Here is a 24,380-nt window from a genome sequence, read left to right on the forward strand (position 1 = left end):
CTACTGGGAAGTGAGGAGCCCCTCTGCCCGGCCAGCCGCTCTGTCTGGGAGGGAGGTGGGGGGGTCAGCCCCCCGCCCGACCAGCCGCCCCGTCCGGGAGGGAGGTGGGGGGGTTAGCCCCCCGCCTGGCCAGCCGCCCCGTCCAGGAGGTGAGGGGCGCCTCTGCCCAGCCGCCCCTACTGGGAAGTGAGGAGCCCCTCTGCCCAGCCAGCCGCTCTGTCCGGGAGGGAGGTGGGGGGGTCAGCCCCCCGCCCGGCCAGCCGCCCCGTCCGGGAGGGAGGTGGGGGGGTCAGCCCCCCGCCCGGCCAGCCGCCCCGTCCGGGAGGGAGGTGGGGGGGTCAGCCCCCCGCCCGGCCAGCCGCCCCGTCCGGGAGGGAGGTGTGGGGGTCAGCCCCCCGCCCGGCCAGCCGCCCCGTCCGGGAGGGAGGTCGGGGGGTCAGCCCCCCGCCCGGCCAGCCACCCTGTCCGGGAGGTGAGGGGCGCCTCTGCCCGGCCGCCCCTACTGGGAAGTGAGGAGCCCCTCTGCCCGGCCAGCCGCCCCGTCCGGGAGGGAGGTGGGGGGATCAGCCCCCCGCCGGGCCAGCCGCCCCGTCGGGGAAGTGAGGGGCGCCTCTGCCCGGCCGCCCCTACTGGGAAGTGAGGAGCCCCTCTGCCCAGCCAGCCGCCCTGTCCGGGAGGGAGGTGGGGGGTCAGCCCCCCGCCCGGCCAGCCGCCCCATCCGGGAGGGAGGTGGGGGGGGGTCAGCCCCCCGCCCGGCCAGCCGCCCCGTCCGGGAGGTGAGGGGCGCTTCTGCCCGGCCGCCCCTACTGGGAAGTGAGGAGCTCCTCTGCCCGGCCACCACCCCATCTGGGAGGTGTACTCAACAGCTCATTGAGAACGGGCCATGAAGACAATGGCGGTTTTGTGGAATAGAAAGGGGGGAAAGGTGGGGAAAAGATTGAGAAATCGGATGGTTGCCTTGTCTGTGTAGAAAGAGGTAGACATGGGAGACTTTTCATTTTGTTCTGTACTAAGAAAAATTCTTCTGCCTTGGGATCCTGTTGATCTATGACCTTACCCCCAACCCTGTGCTCTCTGAAACATGTGCTGTATCCACTCAGGGTTGAATGGATTAAGGGCGGTGCAAGATGTGCTTTGTTAAACAGATGCTTGAAGGCAGCATGTTCGTTAAGAGTCATTACCACTCCCTAATCTCAATTACCCAGGGACACAAACACTGCGGAAGGCCGCAGGGTCCTCTGCCTAGGAAAACCAGAGAACTTTGTTCACTTGTTTATCTGCTGACCTTCCCTCCACTATTGTCCTGTGACCCTGCCAAATCCCCCTCTGCGAGAAACACCCAAGAATGATCAATAAAAAAGAAAAAAAAAAAAAAAAAAAAAAGAGCAGTAATGAGGGGTTGTTTTCACAGGAATTTTGTGAGCAGTCTTGTAAGGTGGCTTCTTATCTGCCATATTCCAAGATAAACAGCTTATTTTAAAAAGTAAACATGGAGGCCAGGTGGGGTGACTCATGTCTGCAATCCTAGCTCTTTGGGAGGCCGAGGCAGGCAGATCACTTGAGGTCAGGAGTTTGAGACAGGCCTGAAATTCTGTCTCTACTAAAAATACAAAAATTAGTCGGGCATGGTGGCAAGCACCTGTAATCCCAGCTACTCGGGAGGCTGAGGCGGGAAAATCACTTCAACCCCAGAGGTGGAGGTTGCAGTGACCCAAGATCACACCACTGCACTTCAATAAAAAAAATAAAATAAAATAAACATGGTTAGCTGGTATTTGCCAAATACAAATGTAAGCCTCACTTAAAACTTAATTGCCTGTGACATGAAAGAGCCAAAGCATGGTACTTTTTTTTTTTTTTTTTTTTTTTTTTGAGATGGAGTTTCGCTCTGTCGTCCAGGCTGGAGTGCAGTGGCATGATCTCAGCTCACTACAACCTCTGCCTCCCGGGTTCCAGAGATTTTCCTGCCTCAGCCTCCCAAGCAGCTGGGATTACAGGCATGCGCCACCACGCCCGGCTAATATTTTTGTATTTTTAGTAGAGACAGGGTTTCACCATGTTGGCCAGGCTAGTCTCAAACTCCTGACCTCAACTGATTCCACCCACCTTGACCTCCCAAAATGCTAGGATTACAGACGTGAGCCACCACGTCTGGCCACTTTTGATTACCTCAAGTAATATAATTACCTCCAGTGAAGGGCCAGTTCACCTTCCAGCAACTCTCCTACAGAGAAGGGTAAAATCTTCACTGGTCCTAAGTCGACCTCTGCTTGCCTACTTTACTCTCTCCTTCATGGGTATAAAGTGACGACTGTATTCAAAACCCTCTGATTCTCTCCACACTATTTAATGAGCTCCTACTATGTGCCAGGCCCTGTCCTAAGTGTTGTGGATGTGACAGTGAATGAGACAGAAAGTTTCCGTGCTTTCATGGAGGTTAAATTCTGGTCAGGGAGAAATGGACAATAAGCAAGTAAAAAAATGAAAGATAATTTCAACTGGTGAAGACTGCTATAAAAAAAATAAAACAGGGTAGTGTGACACTGCCATAGAAGGTGTCTTTAGTTGGGGTGGCCAAGGAAGGGATGCCTGAGCAGGTAACATTTGAGCCATGACTTAAGTGACCACGAGGCACCGGGCACAAAACATCCCAAGCAGAAGAAACAACAAATTCTAAAGTGGGAATGAGTCTGGGTGTTTAGAAACAGCAAAGGGGGCCGGGCATGGTGGCTCACACCTGTAATTCCAGCACTTTGGGAGGCCAAGGCAGACTGATCATTTGAGGACAGGAATTCGAGACCAGCCTGGGCAACATGGCAAAACCCTGCCTCTACTAAAAATACAAAAATTAGCCAGCTGTGGTGGCTCATGCCTGTAGTCCCAGCTACTCAGGAGCCTGGGGCGTGACAATTGCTTGAGCCCTGTAGGCAGAGGGTGCAATGAGCCGAAATGGCGCTGCTGCACTTCAGCCTGGGCAACAGAGCAAAACCTATCTCAAAAAAAAAAAAAAAAAAAAAAAGAAGAAGAAAGAAAAGAAACAGCAAAGGGGCCAGTGTAGCTGAAGCAGAGTGAGAAAGGGGGGTGAGAAGGACAAGAGGTCGGGAGGGTGGGCAGGGTCCAGAGAACAAGGGGCACTGCAAGTCCAAGGAAGGAGTTTCGATTTTTATTTTAATGCCATGAGGAGCCCCTTTAGATCACGATGTGTTGGTCTTCGTTGGTGCCATATCTACAACACCTGGAACAACTTCCGGTGCATAGCAGATGCTCAGGATATTTTCTGAATGAATTGCAGAGCATTAAACACAGTCTTTATAATGCCATCATATTTTCTCTAGGCTAAATAAACAGTCCCAGTTACTTTATTCCTTTTATGATATCGTTTTGAGTCTCCCAATCTCTAACAGGTGATATTAAATAAATCCCCTTAAAAAGAAATGTGACAAGAGCAGATGACATATAACAGATACCCTCTTATAAGTCTAACTCCCTAGAACTAACAGGTAAACAAAAGATGCGCAATTATGAATAGACACTTTGGCTAAAAGATAATGCTTTACTTGACTTGCACTTTATGTCTCGGAACTACTTAATCTCCGCTTCTGAAAGGCATCTGAGCTTCCACAGGATCCAGCACCCCAAGAATATCAAGACACAGGAAAGGGTAATGCATGCCTGTAATCCCAGCTACATGGAAGGCTGGGAAAAGAGAATCGCCTGAACCTGGGAGGCAGAGGTTGCAGTGAGCCGAGATCATGCCACTGCACTCCAGCCTGGGCAACAGAGCAGGGGGTTGATAAAATGCAGAATATTTACTCACCAGAAGCAGTCTTTTATATGGCACCCACTTGACCAAAATACTAGCAAAGTTTGCTTTTTAAATCTACAAAACATCATAAGCTACCGAGTGTCTGAGGCTCAAGATATTTTTGTGATTATGCTTAGAGCATTCACAGGGACAGGCCGGGCGCGGTGGCTCACGCCTGTAATCCTAGCACTTTGGGAGGCCGAGACGGGCGGATCACGAGGTCAGGAGATCGAGACCATCTTGGCTAACACGGTGAAACCCCGTTTCTACTAAAATTACAAAAAATTAGCCGGGCGTGTTGGCGGGCGCCTGTAGTCCCAGCTACTTGGGAGGCTGAGGCAGGAGAATGGCGTGAACCCGGGAGGCGGAGCTTGCAGTGAGCCGAGATTGCGCCACTGCACTCCAACCTGGGAGACACAGCGAGACTCCGTCTCAAAAAAAAAAAAAAAAAAAAAAGAGAATTCACAGGGACAATAAAGTTGTTAAAAGTTAGGAGATGTGATCCAGTAATAAGACAACACTGGCACTCAGTACTCAGGCCTGTGTGGCCAAACCTCCCTCTCCCCAAGTCCCAAAGCAGTGGCATGGGCTCCTCAACACAGAAAAGCTCCAAACTCCCAAGCCCAAAGAGCCTATACAAAGTTCTCAAGTCTAGACAGACACCAAATTTGGCACCTTTGGGGTTAAGATATTGGCTCAGGTTTAGAAAAAGAAACCACTGCCCAATTACTGAGCACCATAGAAAACGCTCCAAACATTGTGAAAATCAAAGCCAACGTTGCAGGCAGACCGGGCACTACTAAAAAGAGTTTAGGCAAAGGAACAGCATCACCAAATTGACATTTTAATTGATCTCTCTGTAATTGTGCAAAGAATAAAGGTGAGGAGAGACAAGGCAAGTGGCATGGACGGTGCCATGCAAGTCCAGGTAAAGATGATGATGGCCTGACCCGAAGCAGTCAGGGCACAGGGCACAGGGCACAGGACACAGGCGAGGAGGATGGACAGCGAGACCAGAGGCATGGGATCTGACAGGCAGGTGGACGGTTTCCTGTGTTTCCAAGCCTCAAAAGGAAAACTGGGGAACCCTCTCAAAACTGAAAGCAAGGAGCAGGAAGAGCACTGACAACGATGACCTGCTAAAATGTGACCCCACTGAGTCTGCTGTGTGCAAACAGGAAAAAGCTACTTAACGCAGCTTCTCTGCAGCAGCATGAGGGGCCCTGTATTTCCCTCCTGGACAACCCTAAAAGGTTACACTAGGTGAAGTTTAGAACTGGGAAACTGAAAAATGAAAAAAAAAAACTTGGCCGGGCGCAGTGGCTCACGCCTGTAATCCCAGAACTTTGGGAGGCCAAGGTGGGCGGATCACTTGAGGTCAGGAGTTCGAGACCATACTGGCCAACATGGTGAAACCCCGTCTCTATGAAAAAAAAAAAAAAATACAGGCTGGGTGTGGTGGCTCACACCTGTAATCCCAATGCTTTGGGAGGCCAAGGCGAGCAGATCACCTGAGGTCAGGAGTTCGAGACCAGCCTGACCAACATGGAAAAACCCTGTCTCTACTAAAAATACAAAATTAGCCAGGCGTGGTGGCACATCCAGATAATCCCAGCTACTCAGGAGGCTGAGACAGGAGAATCACTTGAACCCAGGAGGCGCAGGTTGCAGTGAGATTGCGCCATTGCACTCCAGCCTGGGCAACAAGAGTGAAACCTGATCTAAAAAAAAAAAAAAAAAAAATTAGTCGGGTGTGGTGGTGGGTGCCTGTAATCCCAGCTACGCTACTTGGGAAGCTGAGGCAAGAGAACTGTTGAACTCGCAGGGCAGAGGATGCAGTGAACTGAGATCATGCCACTGCACTCCAGCAGGGCAAAAGAGCGAGATTCCATCTTGATTTAAAAAAAAAATAAAAATAAAATCAGAAAAAAAAATTATTCAAATCTGCAGCAAACCTCATCGCAAAGGAATTAAGCTAAGTAAAATCCATTGTGTTAGAAAAGATCTCAAGATTCAGCCAAAAGGGGCTTTTAACTAAATGTGACTATCTGCTGTCTTCTCAGTTGTGGACCATACAAAACAGCAAATCCTGCCACTAACTACTCCATCAGCAATCTAGGCAAATGGATTTCAGGTAAAGAACAACTTCCCCAGAGCATAAACTCCCACCCAAAAAGAGCCCAAGAATTCCCCAAGTAGACAATGAAGAAACACTCAATGTAAATGCAAGGTCACAACCAGGCTCATAGGTTTGAGGTTCTAAGTCACCGATAAGAGGATTGAGAAAAATAGAAAAAATCAAATTATCAGGTGCAGCGTATACTGCTTGGAAGATGGGTGCGCCAAAATCTCACAAAACACCACTAAAGAACTCACTCACGTAAGCAAACACCACTGGTTCCCCAATAACCTACGGTAATAAAAAAAAATTTAATTAAAAAAGTTAATAAGGGCCGGGCGTGGTGGCTCACGCCTGTAATCGCAGCACTTTGGGAGGCAGAGGCAGGTGGATTGCCAGAGTTCAAGACTAGCTTGGGCAACATGACAAAACCCCATCTCTACTAAAAATACAAAGAATTAGCCAGGTGTGGTGGCGCACGTCTGTAGTCCCAGCCACTCCATAGGCTGAGGCATGAGAATCGCTTGAACCCGGGAGGCAGAGGTTGCAGTAAGCCAAGATTGCGCCACTGCACTCCAGCCTAGAGGGACAGAGTGAGACTCTGTCTCAAAAAAAAAAAAAAAAAAGTTAATATGGTAAATGAATCTAAAAAAAGAGCTTTAATTAACTTAATAAACAAGGTGAAAAATAGCACCAGTAAGACTAAAAAAAAAAAAAAACTTACCAGGAAGGACATACTTGTATGCTGTTTGTGGAAACAAAAATAAAGGCTTTTTGGATTGCAATTTGGCAATATCTATTAACAATTTTATTTATACCCCTTGACTCAAATTTCATTTCTAGGGGAAAAACGGGTGCAATCTAAATGTGTATGATTAAATTAGGTATACTAATCCAAATAGTATAATATGAAACAGCAGCTTACTGTTTTAAATTAAGACCTGTATTTGCTTCCATACAAATGCCCCAAATCTACAGTCTACAATCTACAAAAGCATATTATGAAAATGGCTTATATATAATAAGACCTCACTATGTGTGTGTTTCACTTCTACATGTTATAGACAAACCTCACAAAAATAATGTTCAGCAAATGAAGACAGACACAAAAAAAGCACATACTGGATAAATTATAGTTACTTAAGGTTCAAACACAAGCAAAACAAATCTTGTAAATATTTTTTTTAATTCTCAGGAAGATATTTTTCCCCTTTCACAGTATCAAAGACCTGTATAACAAGTGTTGAGCTCGTGCCTGTAATCCTAGCACTTTGGGAGGCCAAGGAGAGCGGATCACGAGGTCAGGAGTTTGAGAACAGCCTGGCCAATATAGTGAAACCCTGTCTCTATTAAAAATACAAAAATTAGGCTGGGCGTGGTAGCTCACGCCTGTAACCCCAACACTTTGGGAGGCGGAGGCAGGTAGATCACAAGGTCAGGAGATCGAGACCATCCTGGCTAACACAGTGAAACCCCGTCTCTACTAAAAATACAAAAAAAAAAAAATAGCGGCCGCGCGCAGTGGCTCACACCTGTAATCCCAGCACTTTGGGAGGCTGAGGCAGGCAGATCACGAGGTCAAGAGATCGAGACCATCCTGGCTAACATGGTGAAACCCCATCTCTACTAAAAATACAAAAAAAAAAAAAAAATTAGCAGCCAGGCGCGGTGGCTCACGCCTGTAATCCCAGCCCTTTGGGAGGCCGAGGTGGGTGGATCACGAGGTCAGGGGTTTGAGACTAGCCTGACCAACATGGTGAAACCCTGTCCCTACTAAAAATACAAAAATTAGCTGGGCATGGTGGTGGGCGCCTGTAATCCCAGCTACTCAGGAGGCTGAGGCAGGAGAACTGCTTGAACCCAGGAGGCGGAGGTTACAGTGAGCCAAGACCGCGCCACTGCACTCTAGCCTGGGCAACAGAGCGAGACTCTGTCTCCAAAAATAAAAAAAAAGAGTGTTGAGAACAAGAAAATTCTACTCTAAGATTCTTAGTGTAAGGGCCCTGGGGAGTAGCTCACAGAAAGATAAAGCTTGTCAGTTCAAATCTAAAAAGCTGACAACTCCTCATATATGGTCATGAGCTAAAAATTCAGCACAGAACATGCAGTCCAAGGCATGGAGACAACCACGTTGAAACACAACAGCTGGGCGTCAGTCAAATTGTCCAAGAACCTGACATCACATCCTAGAAATATCAAATATAGTCTAAATGCAGCACTGTAGCCTTGCTTATGGAGGTTAGGTAACAAAGTTGTTAAATATCTCACTGAGGTCCCAAAGGCAAAGCAGGGACTTAGCTTGTCTTCTTAGCACTATGCTACGCTGCCCCTCTTTAAAAAAAAAATCACTAAATTCTGAGGTTCTAGAATGTAGAGCATGTAGACCTTACACCTTGTGTTTCTGCTTATTAGTCAAACAGTAGCTACTGTACATTTCCTTCCTCTTCCTAAATCTAAACCTTATCATTTGAAAGGCCCTGAAATTCTTTTTTTTTTTTTTCTTTGACACAGAGTCTCACTCTGTTGCCCAGGCTAGAGTGCAGTGGCGCAAACTCAGCTCACTGCAACCTCCCCATCCTGGGTTCAACCAATTCTCCTGCCTCAGCTTCCCAAGTAGCTGGGATTACAGGTTTGTGCCACTGAGCTCAGCTAATTTTTGTATTTTTAGTAGAGACGGGGTTTCACCATGTTGACCAGGCTGGTCTTGAACTCCTGACCTTAGGTGATATGCCTGCCTTGGCCTCCAAAACTGCTGGTATTATAGGCATGAGCCACTGCACCTGGCCTTGGCCCAGAAATTCTTGAGTAACATCCTCTGATGCCTTGAGTTTTCCAAGCCATTTAAGGTAGCAGAATCTTATACATACCCACATAATTTCACTAAACCAAAAATTAAAAATCAGAAGGGGAAAAAAAATCCAATTTTTATAAACACATCTAAGTTCACTTCTGAGCTTATTTTGTCAATAAAGTTACTTTTTTTTTTTTTTTTTGAAACAGGGTCTTGCTGGAGTGCCATGACATAATCATAGTTCCCTGCAGCTTCCATCTCCCAGGCTCAGCCTCCTGAGTAGCTGGGACTACAGGCGTGTGACCCCATGTCCGGCTTATTTTAATTTTGTTTTAGATGGAGTCTTGCTTTGTTGCCTAGGCTGGAGTGTAGTGGCGCGATCTTGGCTCACTGCAACCTCCACCTCCTGAGTTTAAGTGATTCTCCTGCCTAAACCTCCGAGTAGCTCGGATTACAGGTGCCTGCCACCACACGTGGCTAATTTTTGTATTTTTAGTAGAGACGGGGTGTCGCCATGTTGGCCAGGCTGGTCTTGAACTCCTGACCTCAAGTGATCCACCCGCTCAGCCTCCCAAACTACTGGGATTACAGGAATGAGCCACCCCGCCCGGCCAATTATTTTATTTTTTATAGAGACAGGGTCTCACTTTGTTGCCCAGGTTCAAGTGATCCTCCCACCTTGGCCTCCCAAAATGCTGGGATTACAGGCGTGAGCCACCGTACCTAGCCACGGTTACCTTACTATTTACAAGTTCCTTGTTAGTATGGTGGTGAGTGTTTCTGCCTGTCATGTGGAGACTGGAGTTTGAGTCCCCAACAGGGAGCCATATAATATTAAGAAAAAAAATTTTTTTTTTCTTTGAGACAGAGTCTCGCTCTGTCTCCTAGGCTGGAGCGCGGTGGCGCAATCTCGGCTCACTGCAACCTCCGCCTCCTGGGTTCAGGCCATTCTCTTGCCTCAGCCTCCCGAGTAGCTGGGACTACAGGCACATGCCACCATGCCTGGCTAATTTTTTTTGTATTTTTTTAGTAGAGACGAGGTTTCACCGCATTAGCCAGGATGGTCTTGATCTCCTGACCTCGTGATCCACCCACCTGGGACTCCCAAAGTGCTGGGATTACAGGCATGAGCCACGGCACCCAGCCAAGAAAATTTTTAATAATAAAAGTAAATATTTAGAAATTATAAACTCAATATTCTTTTAGCTAAACTGCTAGATACAACTAGAATAGTTCACTGCTCTTTCTAGACACAAACTGCACAGCCAGTTTCTAATCTGTTGCATAGTTACCCATAAACTGAACTGATTAATTTCTCTATAAAAGAGTGGTCATCCCTCCAGAACAGACTCTGAGCCAAGGAGTATCCTATGTGTGTATTTCTGGCTTTTTTTTTTTTTTTTTTTTGAGACAGAGTCTCACTCTCACCCAGGCTGGAGTGTAGTGGCGCAATCTCGGCTCACTGCAACCTCCACCTCCCAGGTTCAAGCAATTCTCTGCCTCAGCCTTCTGAGTAGCTGGGATTACAGGCGCCCCCCACCAATCCCAGCTAATTTTTTTGTATTTTTAGTAGAGACAGGGTTTCACCATATTGGCCAGGCTGGTCTTGAACTCCTGACCTCGTGATCCACCCGCCTCAGCCTCCCAAAGTGCTGGGATTATAGGTGTGAGCCACCGCGCCCAGCCCTGATGTGTGTGTATTTCAACCACTCACTGGTGTTTATATCTCAGTTCAACGAAATGACCTCAGAATGTTTCTCTACTTACCAATACTCTGTCTCCGATTTTGAGCTCTCTTTCTCCTTTCTTGATTGAGCCAGCCTCTGAAAGGTTGGAGATAGATTCACTGGCAGTTTTTGTAAGGTTGCTGATCGGAGGCGTAGCTGAAGGTTCCTTCGCTGCTGGCTGTGATGGTTTCTGAGGGATGTTTGAGGGGGTGGCGGGGGAGGAAGACACCATGCACAGCGGTGAAGTAGCTCGGGAGGCGGGCGTCGTCTGCAGGCCATTAGCTTCATCTTCTGCTTGCACCTTCCTTGTTAACTTTGAAGGTCGGGTAAATATGCCCTTTAAAGGTTCACACTGGAAATACCGAACTCCTGCCACCGAACCATCGTTCTTGCCTATGGGTTCATCTAAAACGATTCCAGCCCACTGGCCTGGCGCAAACTGGGTTTCTCCAAGAAACTGGATAAATCCAGGCTTATTTCCATTCACCCAAACTCGCTCCCCAACTCGAAAGTCATCCACAAATTCCTCCTGAGTCTCAGATGATGGAGTGCTTGATGCTTTTTCACTGGATATGGTTTTTTCTACTGGAGCTACAACTGAAAACGAAAGATCAGAAGAGATTCGATTTAATTTTCAAGCAGACAACCTCTAACTTAAAGAAAAACTAGAGAAAGCCAACAGCCCACAGGAGTAGCCTACAACTCTTAGAAAGGTGTTTTAAAGTGTGGTTTTTTGTTCTTTTGAGACAGTCTCGCTCTGTCGCCCAGGCTAGAATGCAGTGGTGTGATCTCGGCTCACTGCAACCTCCACCTCCCGGGTACAAGTGATTCTCCTCCTTCAGCCTCCTGAGTAGCTAGGATTACAGATGTGCACCACCATATCTGGCTAATTTTTGTATTTTTAGTAGAGACAGGGTCTCACCACGTTGGCCAGGCTGGTCTCAAAACTCCTGACCTCAGGTGAACCTCCCGCCTCAGCCTCCCAAAGTGTTAGCATTACAGGCATGAGCCACTGTGCCTCACCAAAGTGTTTTTGTTTGTTTTGTGCTGTTTTGTTTTAAACAAGGAAGCCAAGAATAACTGATCCTTCACTACCATCTTCAATGCTGCTAAACTCCGCAAACTGGTAGTTGAGGTTTATTCCTTTATTTGCAAATAAGATTAGAAAAAATCAAAGTAAGAAAAAAATAAAATCAGTCCTTTTTCCAGGCCTATATTCATAATTGGTCTGATTTCATTATTTGCTACACCCGCCACCCTGCACATCATGAGCAAATATCCATTCACATTCACTAAATAGCACTACTCCACAATTGAGTAGTCAATCGAAGCTGATAAAAACTAGGACTATTCCAGGCACAGTGGCTCACGCCTGTAATCCCACTTCTTTGAGAGGCTGAGGTGGGCGGATCATTTGAGGTCTGTAGTTTGAGACCAGCCCAGTCAACATGATGAAACCCCATTCCTACTAAAAAATATAGGGCCGGGTGCGGTGGCTCACACCTGTAATCCCAGCACTTTGGGAGGCCGAGGCGGGCAGATCACCTGAGGTTGGGAGTTTGAGACCAGCCTGACCAATGTGGAGAAACCCCATCTCTACTAAAAATACAAAATTAGCTGGGCATGGTGGAGCGCGCCTGTAGTCCCAGCTACTCGGGAGGCTGAGGCAGGAGAATCACTTGCACCTGGGAGGCAGAGGTTGCAGTGAGCCGAAATCATGTCACTGCACTCTTGCCTGGGCAACAAGAGCGAAACTCCGTCTCAAAAAACAAAACAAAACCAAAAAAAAACAAAAATTAGCCAGGCATAGTGGTGGGTGCCATTAATCCCAGCTACTCTGGAGGCTGAGGCAGGAGAATCACTTGAACCTGGGAGGTGGAGGTTGCAGTGAGCTGAGATTGAGCCACTGCATTCCAGCCTTGATAACAGAACAATACAGCATCTCAAAAAAAAAAAAAAAAAAAAAACCAGGCCTGGCATGGTGGCTCATGCCTGTAATCCCAGCACTTTGGGAAGCCAAGGCAGGCAGATAACCTGAGGTCAGGAGTTCAAGACCAGCCTGGGCAACATGGTGAAACCCCATCTCTACTAAAAATACAAAATTTAGCCAGACGTGGTGGAGCGCGCCTGTAATCCCAGCTACTTGGGACGGTGAGAGCCATGATAGTACCACTGCCCTCCAGCCTGGGCGACAGAGTGAAACCTTGTCTCAAAAACAAAGAAACAAACAAAAAACCCTACAAAAATTCATTAAGCTCTCCACATATAAAATTTTATGTCTTTCAATTAAAAATTCTTTCAGGCCAGGCATGGTGGCTCACACCTATAATCCAGCACTTTGGGAGGCTGTGGTAGGCAGATAACTTGAGGTCAGGAGTTCAAGACCAGCCTGGCCAACATGGTGAAACCCCATCTCCACTAAAAATACAAAAATTAGCTGGGTATGGTGGCATGTGTCTGTAATCCCAGCTACTGGGGAGGCTGAGGCAGGAGAATTGCTTGAACCCCGGAGGCGGAGGTTGCAGTGAGCCGAGGTTGTGCCACTGCACTACAGCCTGGGGAATAGAGCAAGACTCCATCTTAAAAAAAAAAAAAAAAGGCAAGGCACAGTGGCTCACGCCTGTAATCTCAGCACTTTGGGAGGCCGAGGTGGGCGGATCACGAGGTCAGGAGTTCAAGACCAGCCTGGCCAATATGGTGAAACCCCATCTCTACTAATAATACAAAAATTAGCTGAGCATGGTAGTATGCGCCTATATTCCCAGCTACTTGGGAGGCTGAGGCAGGAGAATCGCTTGAACCCAGGAGGCGGTGCCTGCAGTGAGCCAAGATTGCGCCACTGCACTCCAGCCTGGGTGACAGAGTTAGATTCCATCTCAAAAAAAAAAAAAAAAATCTTTCAAATATTTTCAAGAATATGAACAGATATAAAATAATGTTTTAAAATTAAAAAGCAAATTGAAGTCTCCATATAGGATAAGGAAAGGAAAAGCATAAAGTATTACCAGCCGTAGGTGTCTTCAGAGCTGTGCTTCCAGGCTTCAGGATCTTGGTGGGGGCCTTAAGCCCACTTGGCTTTAGCATACTCATTTTCTTTGTATGTCAGAGCTGTTTCTCCTTTGCCTGTTGCCACTATCTTTCCCCAACCATTGATACAACTGTGGGTTCTATAGTGAAGTCAGTCTCTGGATTAAATCTGCAAAGAGAAAGAAATAAAAAGATTTTATAATCTACAGGAGCAAGTAGGAACAACAGGTGGCTTTCATAGACTAAAGCTTTCATTTGACAATAATCCATCTCCAGGCTGAACCTAGGAACCTAGAAGACTCTGGTTATTAAACACATGAAAATGCTGCTGAAATGGATTTAAAGGCAATTTACTATCCTCAAGACAAGCAGTTAGCCAGGTGCCATGACCCACTCCTCACACCTGTAATCCCAGCACTTTGGGAGGCTAAGATAGGAGGACTGTTTGAGGCCAGGAGTTCGAGACCAGCCTGATCAATATAGCAAGACCCTGTCTCTACAAAAATAAAAATAAAAATAAATTAGCCATGAGGCTGAGGGGGAAGGATTTCATGAGCCCAGGAGTTTGAGGCTGCAGTGAGCCATGATCACACCACTGTACTCCAGCCTGGGTGACAGAGCAAGACCCCAACTCAAAACAAACAAACAAAAAACACAAAAACAAAAATAAGCAGTTAAGACAAACAAAGTGTTTGCTTTGTTTTATATATCTAATGTTCTTAGCTCAGTACAGTTCCTAAAACCCACACAAACCATAAAAGAGGGTTCAGAAAAATCTACACCAAACAATGCGGGGAGAAAAAGGAAGCTTTCAGTTTTTTACTTTCATTTCTATATTGCTGAAGTTTTACTACAACAAGCCTGTATTAGCTATATTTTTTAAATCCACAGAATTATGCAATTTACAATATAAAACTATATATATGTTAAACTACAGGAAGATTAAAACTATGTAAGAAAAAGCCCTACCTGGGAAGTGATGAGGGAAAATTACCTTGTTTCTATCTAGAAAAAAACAATATACTGCTGGGTTACTCAAGACCAGATATGAATCTATGACTTTTGGACTAAGGTAAAATAGTATCCTGTCATATTCTCTTCACCTCCATAGAAAGTGAATGGAAATTACCTTGGGGTTTTGGAATATAGGGAAATATTTTCAGACATAATACCTAAAAACAGAACCATTCAAAGAGAAAAATGCTGCCATTTAATGACTCTGTCAAATGACAATGCTCTGCATTTTTCTCTGCGAGCAGAGCTTGGATGATGAAGCACAGACCTCACTTTCTCATCTTGTCTCCCTCACAGCCAACGCCAGCCACCGGCAAAGAATCTGGCCAGGGATACAAAGGTACATGCAGCCCGCTCCAGCGGATGGAACAGTGCCCTCCCCAAAAGACATGTCCCCCAGCACCTGTGAAAGTGATCTTATTTGGAAAAAGCATCTTTGCAGATATAATTAAGAATCTTGAGTTAAGATCATCCTGGATTACCTTGGTAGGCCCAAAACCCAATGAAAAGCATCCCTATAAGAAGAAGTGACCAGGTGCAGTGGCTCACGCCTGTAATCCCAACACTTTGGGACGCCAAGGTGGACGGATCACTTGAGGTCAGGAGTCCAAGGCCAGTCTGGTGAACCTGGTGCAACCTCGTCTCTCCTAAAAATACAAAAATTATGGCCGGGCGTGGTGGCTCACGCCTGTAATCCCAGCACTTTGAGAGGCCGAGGCAGGCAGATCACCTGAGGTCGGGGGTTCGAGACCAGCCTGACCAACATGGAGAAACCCTGTCTCTACTAAAAATATAAAATTAGCCGGGCATGGTGGTGCATGCCTATAATCCCAGCTACTCGGGAGGCTGCAGCAGGAGAACTGCTTGAACCCGGGAGGCAGAGGTTGCAGTGAGCCCAGGTTGTGCCATTGCACTCCCGCCTGGGCAACGAGAGCAAAACTCTGTCTCAAAAAAAAAAAAAAAAATTAGCCAGGTGTTGTGGCGCGTGCCTCCTGTAGTCCCAGTTACTTGGAAGGCTGAGGCACGAGAATCCCTTGATCCCAGAAGATGAAGGTTGTAGTGAGCCTAGGCAGCTGAGCGAGACACCACCTCGAAAAAGAAAAAAAAAGATGAGAACACATAGAAAGAAGGCCACGTGAAAACAGAGGCAGAGGTCGGGCATGGTGGTACACGCCTGTAATCCCAGGTACTCAGGTGGCAGGAGAATTGGCTGAACCCAGGAGGCAGAGGCTGCAGTGAGCCAAGATCGTGCACTGCACTCCACCCTAGGTGACAGAGTGAGACTATGTCTCAATAAATAAATAAATAAATAAATAAGTGTGGTTTGGGAGAAGATTCTGAAGGACAGAGTAAGAACTGGCATTTACCTGAAGACAGAAGTCACTATCCTGATTATGAATATAAAATTCCCAAGCTCCTCACCGCCATTACCACCATCACCACTGCCATCAGTGATGAGGGAAAGAGATCAGGGTGGGAGTCCCTACGCTAAGGCCGTAGTTCTGATTCACAGTCAGGTTTGAAACCACCTGCTTTACTGTCAGACTCTCACCACACAGCTTGCAAGTTTCAAGCAGAGTTATTTGTTCCTGCTGCTGCCTCAGACAGATAGAAGGGATTGGCCAAGTCTCCTCTAGACTCAGCCAACAAAGACCATGTCTACATCCATAAAATTTGAGAAGGATGCAAACAGGCTAAGTGTAGAAATTCCCTAGGGCCTTCCCTACTCTTCACCCTGGGCCAACCTCATAGAGTGACAAGGGCCAGGTAGAACTGACAGAGAACAGACGGAGCAGGCACTGTGGTTCTGGAAAACCTTTTACGGTGACAAAATGAAAGAACAAGATGCTCCTTAAATTATTTCACTTGCGCACAACAGGGAGCTGTTGGGCTCATGTCAAGCACTCCCTAAAGAGGAATTTTGAAAACGGCCACAAGACCTAACAAGGGAACTTTCAAATCTTGCAGCTCAGTATCATAAACTCACAAAAATCTGACCATCTTCAAGCCTCCGCCTAAAACACAGAAGCATGCGGTTATTACAAACCAAAGACTAATCATAAGCTCTGCCTAGGGCTCTGTTGTCCAATCCTCATGCCTCTGGTTGTCGGTCCATCTGTGTTCCTTGAATCCTAACGCGGAGAACTGTGACCAAGGTTTAATGAAGGAGAAAAATCTAGTCTGTCTCAATAAAAGAATTAGCAGCAACAACGCCAGTGTTGATTTTTTAAATCTTCCAATTTATAATTTCTTTTTCATGCATTATTAATGACTGGCATGTCAGGCTTGCTTCAAAAAAACAAAAGATCAAAGTCTTTGTCATGGTACCCACAACATGCAGTGACCAAGAGGCAACATCTCTGTATAATGTTTCAAGGTCAGTGAACGTCACATTGAAACTAATCAATTCCAAAAAATGTGCAAAAGAAAAAAAAAAAAAGACACTGTTGCCTCACTAATAAGCTGAGCATATTTGAATTTTTGACACTTGTGCTCAATGAATCAGGAGATTTGGACCTAAAATAAGACAAACTACCCTTCTCCCCAACTCTCCCAACATGCAAGGACCATAACACATAGAACATTATAATTCAGAAATAATTTTTATGTGAATTACTATCCCATTTGAGCATTACAATACTATGAATTAGCCACTATTATTACCTCTTTTTTACAAATGAAGAAATGCTGCAGAAATTAAGAAATTAACAGATGTGTTTCCTCACTTGTTCATCACCTGTCTCCTAAGGTCATTCGGCTCAGTGGCAGAGATGCGAACACAGGTATTGTGATTCCAAAGTTCATCTCTTTTCACTAAATTTAATATTAAAACTTAGGAGATAGCACTCATCAAGATGAAAAACATCAGTTCTGCTACTACGAGAATGACCTACATATGTATGGCATCAAGAGCTCACATAGCACAAATATAAAACTGCCTGTGTATCAAGTTTTAGCTGTGAAGGTAGGTGTGCAATTACCATTAGTCCAATCAGGAATAAAGAGAATGACAATCTACAAGATTAAGTGACGTTTCCAAGGTCAAAGAAGTGGTGGCACTCGAGGGCCGGGCGCAGTGGCTCATACCTATAATCCCAGCACTTTGGGAGGCTGAGGTGGGCGGATCACCTGAGGTCAGGAGTTCGAAACCAGCCTGGCCAACATGGTGAAACCCTGCCTCTACTAAAAATAAAAAATTAGCCAGGCATGGTGGCGGGCGCTTGTAATCCCAGCTACTCAGGAGGCTGAGGTGGGAGAATCGCTTGAACCCAGGAGGCGGAGGTTACAGTGGGCCGAGATCGCGCCACTGCACTCCGGCCTGGGTGACAGAGCAAGACTCTATCTCAAAAAATAAAAATAAAAAATAAAGCGAAACCATTCTCTCCAGTTTCTTTTTTTTTCTCTTCTAACACATTTCTGTTCAGGCACAGGCACGAAGAAGATACCTAAATTCAACCATAATCAAAATTTGCCAGTTAAGTTAAAACTGGAAGGGAAACAAGTAAGTTGATGGTAATTTTTTTTTTTTTTGAGACAGAGTCTCGCTCTGTCGCCAGCCTGGAGTGCAGTGGCGCAATCTCAGCTCTCTGCGACCTCTGCCTCCCAGGTTCAAGTGATTCTCCTGCCTCAGACTCCTGAGTAGCTGGGACTACAGGTGCCCATCACCACACCCAGCTAAATTTTGTATTTTTAGTAGAGACGGGGTTTCACCATATTGGCCAGGATGGTCTCAATCTCTTGACCTTGTGATCCACTCGCCTTGGCCTCCTAAAGTGTTAGGGTTACAGGTGTGAGCCACCGCACACGGCCGATGGTAATTTTTAAAGGGTGTTTGAAAAGTGTCACTAAAATGGGACAGGACATCTGAGATGGGTAAAAAGGGACGTGAAGGCAAAGTAGCGCTGACAGTGAAAAGGAGTGACGGCAACAGATGAAGGGCTGCTGCAGCGACGACACTGGATGCTCAGATGTGCATGCAAATCTCCCCAGGATCTTGTGAAACTGCAGCTTCAGCTTTCTTACACTCCCAGGGGGTATTAATGCTGCCATTTTGAGGACCCTCCACCTCTATGAATAGCAAGGGGTCAAAGGATAGGAGGTGGTGGTTAGAGTGAGAAGTTTCATCCCTTTGACCACAGGATGGAACTCAGAGGCCTGAGTATTGAAAGGACTGCTGGTAGGACTGCCCATGTCTATATTTGGAGGAGGAGGTGTTGACAGTAAGAAGGAAGGGAAAGTGAAAAGGAATGAAAGGAAGAGAATGAAGTCAGTGGGTGTCAGCTGCAGGAGGGGTAACAGGTGGCAGCGCTTGAAAGGATCTTCAATGTTTGAAGGATGGAGAAATAGTAACATTATCAGCAGGAAACAACATGGTCAGCTATCCCATGTACCTTCCCCTGAGGAGCCCCCTTCAGAGGGGTGAAGAGCAGTATCTTCAGAGTCCATCCAAGTTTTAGCATAACAAGGAGGGAAACAGAATGCAGAGAAGAGGCTGGTGATAGACAAGTTTCATGATCACAACTTGAATTGCAGAGGTCAAGAGTTTAAAGAGTTTGGGATGGAAAGAAATCAAGAATTGGGCTCGGCCAGGAGCATTGGTTCACACCTGTAATCCCAGCACTTTTGGAGGCCAAGGCGGGCGGTTCACCTGAGGTCAGGAGTTCGAGACCAGCCTGGCCAACATGGCAAAACCCCATCTCTACTAAAAATACAAAAATTAGCCGGATGTGGTGTTGCACGCCTGTAGTCCCAGTTACTTGGGAGGCTGAGTTAGGAGGACCGCTTGAACCCAGGAGACAGAGGTTGCAGTGAGCCGAGATCACACCACTGCACTCCAGCCTGGGCAAGTGCAAGACTCCATCTCAAAAAAAGAAAAGAAAAAAAGAAAATACATCAAAATGAAGAAATGTTAACTATGTGTTGCCAAACTAAAAAGAAGTGTAGTCCAAAAAGTCTAGAAAAAGGAAGCTATGAAGAAAACGTCTATTGACTAATGGGAAAAGGTTCTCTTGAAAAGAGACAGTGAGTCCGTGGAGCAGGTACACCATTGTTATGGAAAAGGTTTGTCAGGATCACAAAGCTGGATAAAAATAGGCATTTGGATAGTCAAGTCAGTGTTCCAAAATTCTATGCTCAGATTACAGTTTAGATTTTCAACAGTGACCAAAGAGAATAGTGTCTTTTTGGCATTTCTGATTATAAATACACGGTTATTTTTTATAAACTACAATCTCTCAATTTGTGTCATTCAAGAATCTAATCTCTGAGTAAACGACTTTTTTAAAAAATGAGATTCTGGCAGGCACAGTGGTTCACATCTGTAATCCCAAGACTTTGAGAAGCCGAGGCAGGAGGATCGTTTAAGCCAAAGAGTTTGAGACCAGCCCTGGGCAATATGTCTCAAAAAAAAAAAAAAAAGAGAGAGAGAGATTCTGAGCTTACAAAGCTGACGGTAAGATCATCCTGCCAATCGTGACTTGGTTTTTTTAAGATAGGGTCTTGCCCTGTTGCTCAAGCTGGAGTGCAGTAGCACGATCACAGTTCACTGCAGCCTCTAACTCCCAAGCTCAAGTGATTCTCCCACCTTCGCCTCCCATGTATCTAGTACTACAGGTACATGCCACCACACCCAGCTAATTTTTAAATATGTTTGTAGAGATGGGGTTTCTCCACATTGCCCAGAATGGTCTTGAACTCCTGGGCCCAAGGGATCCTCCCACCTCAGCCTCCCAAAGCACTGGGATTACAGGCGTGCACCACCGTGCCCAGCCTCTGACTTTCATTACTATAATACAGTGGTTCTCAAAGTGTGGTCGGTGCACTCCTAGGGAACCTTTGAGACCCTTTTAGAGAATCAAAACTATTTTCATAATAATACTAAGACATCATTTGCCTTTTTCACTATGTTGACACTTGCACTGATGGTACAAAAGCAATGGTGGATAAGAACTGTACATGCTGTTTCAAGGCAATGGAACCAAACTGCACTATTCTTTTCTGTATTTTACATCACAAGTGCTTGTGGAGGCGGGGGGAGGACTACTGTCACTTAAGAGTGTGATGAAGCATTTCATAAAGGAGATAAATAATTTTGTTAAATTTCAACCCTTGAATACATGCCTTTTCATTTATATCTATATATATAGAGAGAGAGAGAGACAGTTTTTTTTTTTTTTTTTTTTTTAGAAACAAGGTCTTGCTCTGACACCCAGACAGGAGTGCAGTGGCACGATCACAGCTCATTGTAGCCTCAACCTCCTGGACTCAAGCCATCCTCCCGAGAAGCTGAGACTACAGGCACACACCACCATGCTTGGCCAAATTTTTATTTTTTTGTAGAAGTACGGTCTGCTATGTTGCCCAGGCTGGACTGGAACTCCTGGGCTCAAGCGATCCTCCTGCTTCAGTCTCCCAAAGTGCTGGGATTAAAGGCGTGAACCACTGCACCTGGCCTATTATTATTTCTAATGAATTAATATTTTTAAATATTCTCAAGTTTTAATTTCTAATATGGTAAATATTAACAGCTATAACATACATAAACAAAAGCTCTTTAGAGATCTCATTCGTTTTTAAGAATGTCAGAGGGCTGGGTGTGGTGACACAGTTCAAACTTGTGTTATTCAAGAGTCAACTATTCTCCCTCTCCCTCTCCCTCGTCTCCCTCTCCCATCTCCCCAGGGTCTCCCTCTCCCTCTCTCTCCATGGTCTCCCTCTGATGCCGAGCCGAAGCTGGACTGTACTGCCGCCATCTCGGCTCACTGCAGCCTCCCTGCCTGATTCTCCTGCCTCAGCCTGCCGAGTGCCTGCGATTGCAGGCACGCGCCGCCACGCCTGACTGGTTTTCGTATTTTTTTGGTGGAGACGGGGTTTCACTGTGTTGGCCGGACTGGTCTCCAGCTCCTAGCCGGGGGTGATCTGCCAGCCTTGGCCTCCTGAGGTGCCGGGATTGTGGACGGAGTCTCGTTCACTCAGTGCTCAATGTTGCCCAGGCTGGAGTGCAGTGGCGTGATCTTGGCTCGCTGCAGCCTCCACCTCCCAGCCGCCTGCCTTGGCCTCCCAAAGTGCCGAGATTGCAGCCTCTGCCCGGCCGCCACTCCGTCTGGGAGGTGAGGAGCGTCTCTGCCTGGCCGCCCATCATCTGGGATGTGAGGAGCCCCTCTGCCCGGCTGCCCAGTCTGGGAAGTGAGCCAGTCTGGGAAGTGAGGAGCGCCTCTTCCTGGCTGCCATCCCGTCTAGGAAGTGAGGAGCGTCTCTGCCCGGCCGCCCATCGTCTGAGATGTGGGGAGCGCCTCTGCCCTGCCGCGCCGTCTGCGATGCCAGGAGCGCCTCTGCCCGGCCGCGACCCTGTCTGGGAGGTGAGGAGCGTCTCTGCCTGGCCGCCCCGTCTGAGAAGTGAGGAGCCCCTCCGCCCGGCAGCCGCCCCGTCTGGGAAGTGAGGAGCGTCTCTGCCCGGCAGCCGCCCTGTCCGGGAGGTGGGGGGTGCCTCTGCCCGGCCGCCCCTTCTGGGAAGTGAGGAGCCCCTCTGCCCGGCCGCCACCCCGTCTGGGAGGTGTACCCAACAGCTCACTGAGAACAGGCCATGATGATGATGGCGGTTTTGTCGAATAGAAAAGGGGGAAATGTGGGGAAAAGATAGAGAAATCGGATTGTTGCTGTGTCTGTGTAGAAAGAAGTAGACATGGGAGACTCCATTTTGTTCTGTACTAAGAAAAATTCTTCTGCCTTGGGATGCTGTTGATCTATGACCTTACCCCCAACCCGGTGCTCTCTGAAACATGTGCTGTGTCCACTCAGCGTTAAATGGATTAAGGGCGGTGCAAGATGTGCTTTGTTAAACAGATGCTTGAAGGCAGCATGCTCGTTAAGAGTCATCACCACTCCCTAATCTCAAGTACCCAGGGACACAAACACTGCGGAACGCCAGGCCGCAGGGTCCTCTGCCTAGGAAAACCAGAGACCTTTGTTCACTTGTTTATGTGCTGACTTTCCCTCCACTATTGTCCTATGGCCCTGCCAAATCCCCCTCTGCGAGAAACACCCAAGAATGATCAATAAAAAATAAAAAAAAATTAAAAAAAAAAAAGAGTCAACTATACATAAAACATGCATTTCTATAAAGCAGTCATCAGAAGCACTGGTTCTACAGCAGAGGTTCTCAAAATGTACAGAATCGGCATCACATGAAAATTTGTTAGAAATGCAAATCCCAAACCTACTGAAACAAACTCTGAGGGTAGGCCAGCTATTTTTTTTTTTTTTTTTTTTGAGATGGAGTCTCACTCTGCCGCCCAGGCTGGAGCACAGTGGCGCGATCTTGGCTCACTGCAAGCTCCGCCTCCCAGGTTCAGGCCATTCTCCTGCCTCAGCCTCCCAAGTAGCTGGGACTACAGGCACCTGCAACCACACCCGGCTAATTTTTTGTATTTTTAGTAGAGACGGGGTTTTACCGTGTTAGCCAGGATGGTCTCCATCTCCTGACCTCATGATCTGCCTGCCTCGGCCTCCTAAAGTGCTGGCATTACAGGCGTGAGCCACCGCCCGGCCAACTATCTGTATTTTAACAAGTCTTCAGGCTATTTGGATGCTGAAGTTTATTATTGTTGCTGTTGTTTCAGAGACAAGGTCTTGTTTTATCACCCAGATTAGAGTGCAGTGACACAATCGTAGCTCACCGCACCCTTCGAATTCTGGGCTCAAGTGATTCACAAACCCCAACCTCCTGAGTAGCTGGGACTACAGGCGTGTGCGACCAAGTCCAGGTAATTGTTTTTTATTTCTTTTTTGTAGAGACTGGGTCTCACTGTGCTGCCCAGGCTGGTTTTAAACTCCTAGGCTCAAGTAATCCTACTGCCTCGGCCTCCCAAAGTGCTGGGGTCATAGGCATGAACCACTGCACCCAGCCCAGATGCTAAAGTTTGAGAACCACTGCTAGGTTATTCATCAAGAAGTAATCTGAGGTTCAACTTCTCAATGATATGGACATAAATCACCTACACGACTGACTTCCCCAACACCTCTACAGCAGCTTCCCCTCCTCCATGTTTTCAAGGCTAGGGGTCCCCTTTGCTTCGAATGTCCTTTCCAAGTCTTGTGGTCTTCAGCTGCTGAAACTTGGCTCAAGGGCAAACTCAGGCATTCATCTGCCCCACAAAACTTACTCCAGTCCTTGCAGTGAAAATCTGTTCATCCTTCCACTATCCATGGCAAGTCTGTGCCCCTGCAATAGCCCCTTGCACACTTGGCCACGTGTGTAGCTCACAGATTCCACCATACTAGAAATCTCTCAAGGGAAGAAACTGTATTTTAGTCACCTTTATGTTTTACCCAGCACTTTATAAACAATGCTTACTAAATAAAATGAATGAGAAAAATAGTCTGAAGTATTTAAATGACTCTACAAACCAGCTGGGGTATATCCAATACCAAACCAAAATTACAGCTGGTGCTTGCTACAGATGACACAAAACTATATGACAGACATCTAAGCCCAAAGAATTTATAAAGGGCCGGGTGCGGTGGCTCACGCCTGTAATCCCAGCACTTTGGGAGGCCGAAGCAGGCGGATCACTTGAGGTTAGGTGTTCGAGACCAACCTGGCCAACATGGCGAAACCCCGTCTCTACTAAACATACAAAAATTAGCCGGGCGTGGTGGTGCATGCCTGTAGTTCCAGCTACTTAGGAGGCTGAGGCATGAGAATTGCTTAAACCCAGAAGGCAGAGGTTGCAGTGAGTCGAGATCGCACCACTGCATTCCAGCCAGGACAGCAGAATGAGATCCTGTCTCAAAAAAAAGAAAAAAAAAAAAGAATGTATAATATAGTTGGGGAGTGATACAGTTTGGATATCTGTCTCCTGCTAAATCTCATGTTGAACTGTCAACACCAGTGCTGGA

At 46.7% G+C, this 24,380-nt stretch overlaps 1 protein-coding gene across 37 annotated transcripts in view; it reads right to left on the reverse strand.

Annotated features, from left to right (window-relative positions):
* The window catches only part of CLIP1 (CAP-Gly domain containing linker protein 1), a 154,672-nt gene that overhangs the window by 96,469 nt on the left and 33,823 nt on the right, over positions 1–24,380 (reverse strand). For 36 of the 37 annotated variants that reach the window (XR_010148170.1, XR_010148169.1, XM_063786085.1 and 33 more), the window contains 2 exons: positions 13,448–13,638; positions 10,483–11,039 (listed from right to left, as the gene is read on the reverse strand). Coding sequence is in view for 35 of the 37 variants with exons in the window: in XM_063786085.1 (XP_063642155.1) it covers positions 10,483–11,039; positions 13,448–13,532 (642 nt within the window). In the remaining 2 variants the exon portion in view is untranslated. Of the gene's footprint in view, positions 1–10,482; positions 11,040–13,447; positions 13,639–14,965; positions 15,113–24,380 lie in introns of those variants that run through there. The other variant, XM_063786094.1, reaches the window with a different exon arrangement.

This window comes from Pan troglodytes, chromosome 10, assembly GCF_028858775.2.
Source record: "Pan troglodytes isolate AG18354 chromosome 10, NHGRI_mPanTro3-v2.0_pri, whole genome shotgun sequence".
NCBI classification, from domain to species: domain Eukaryota; kingdom Metazoa; phylum Chordata; class Mammalia; order Primates; family Hominidae; genus Pan; species Pan troglodytes.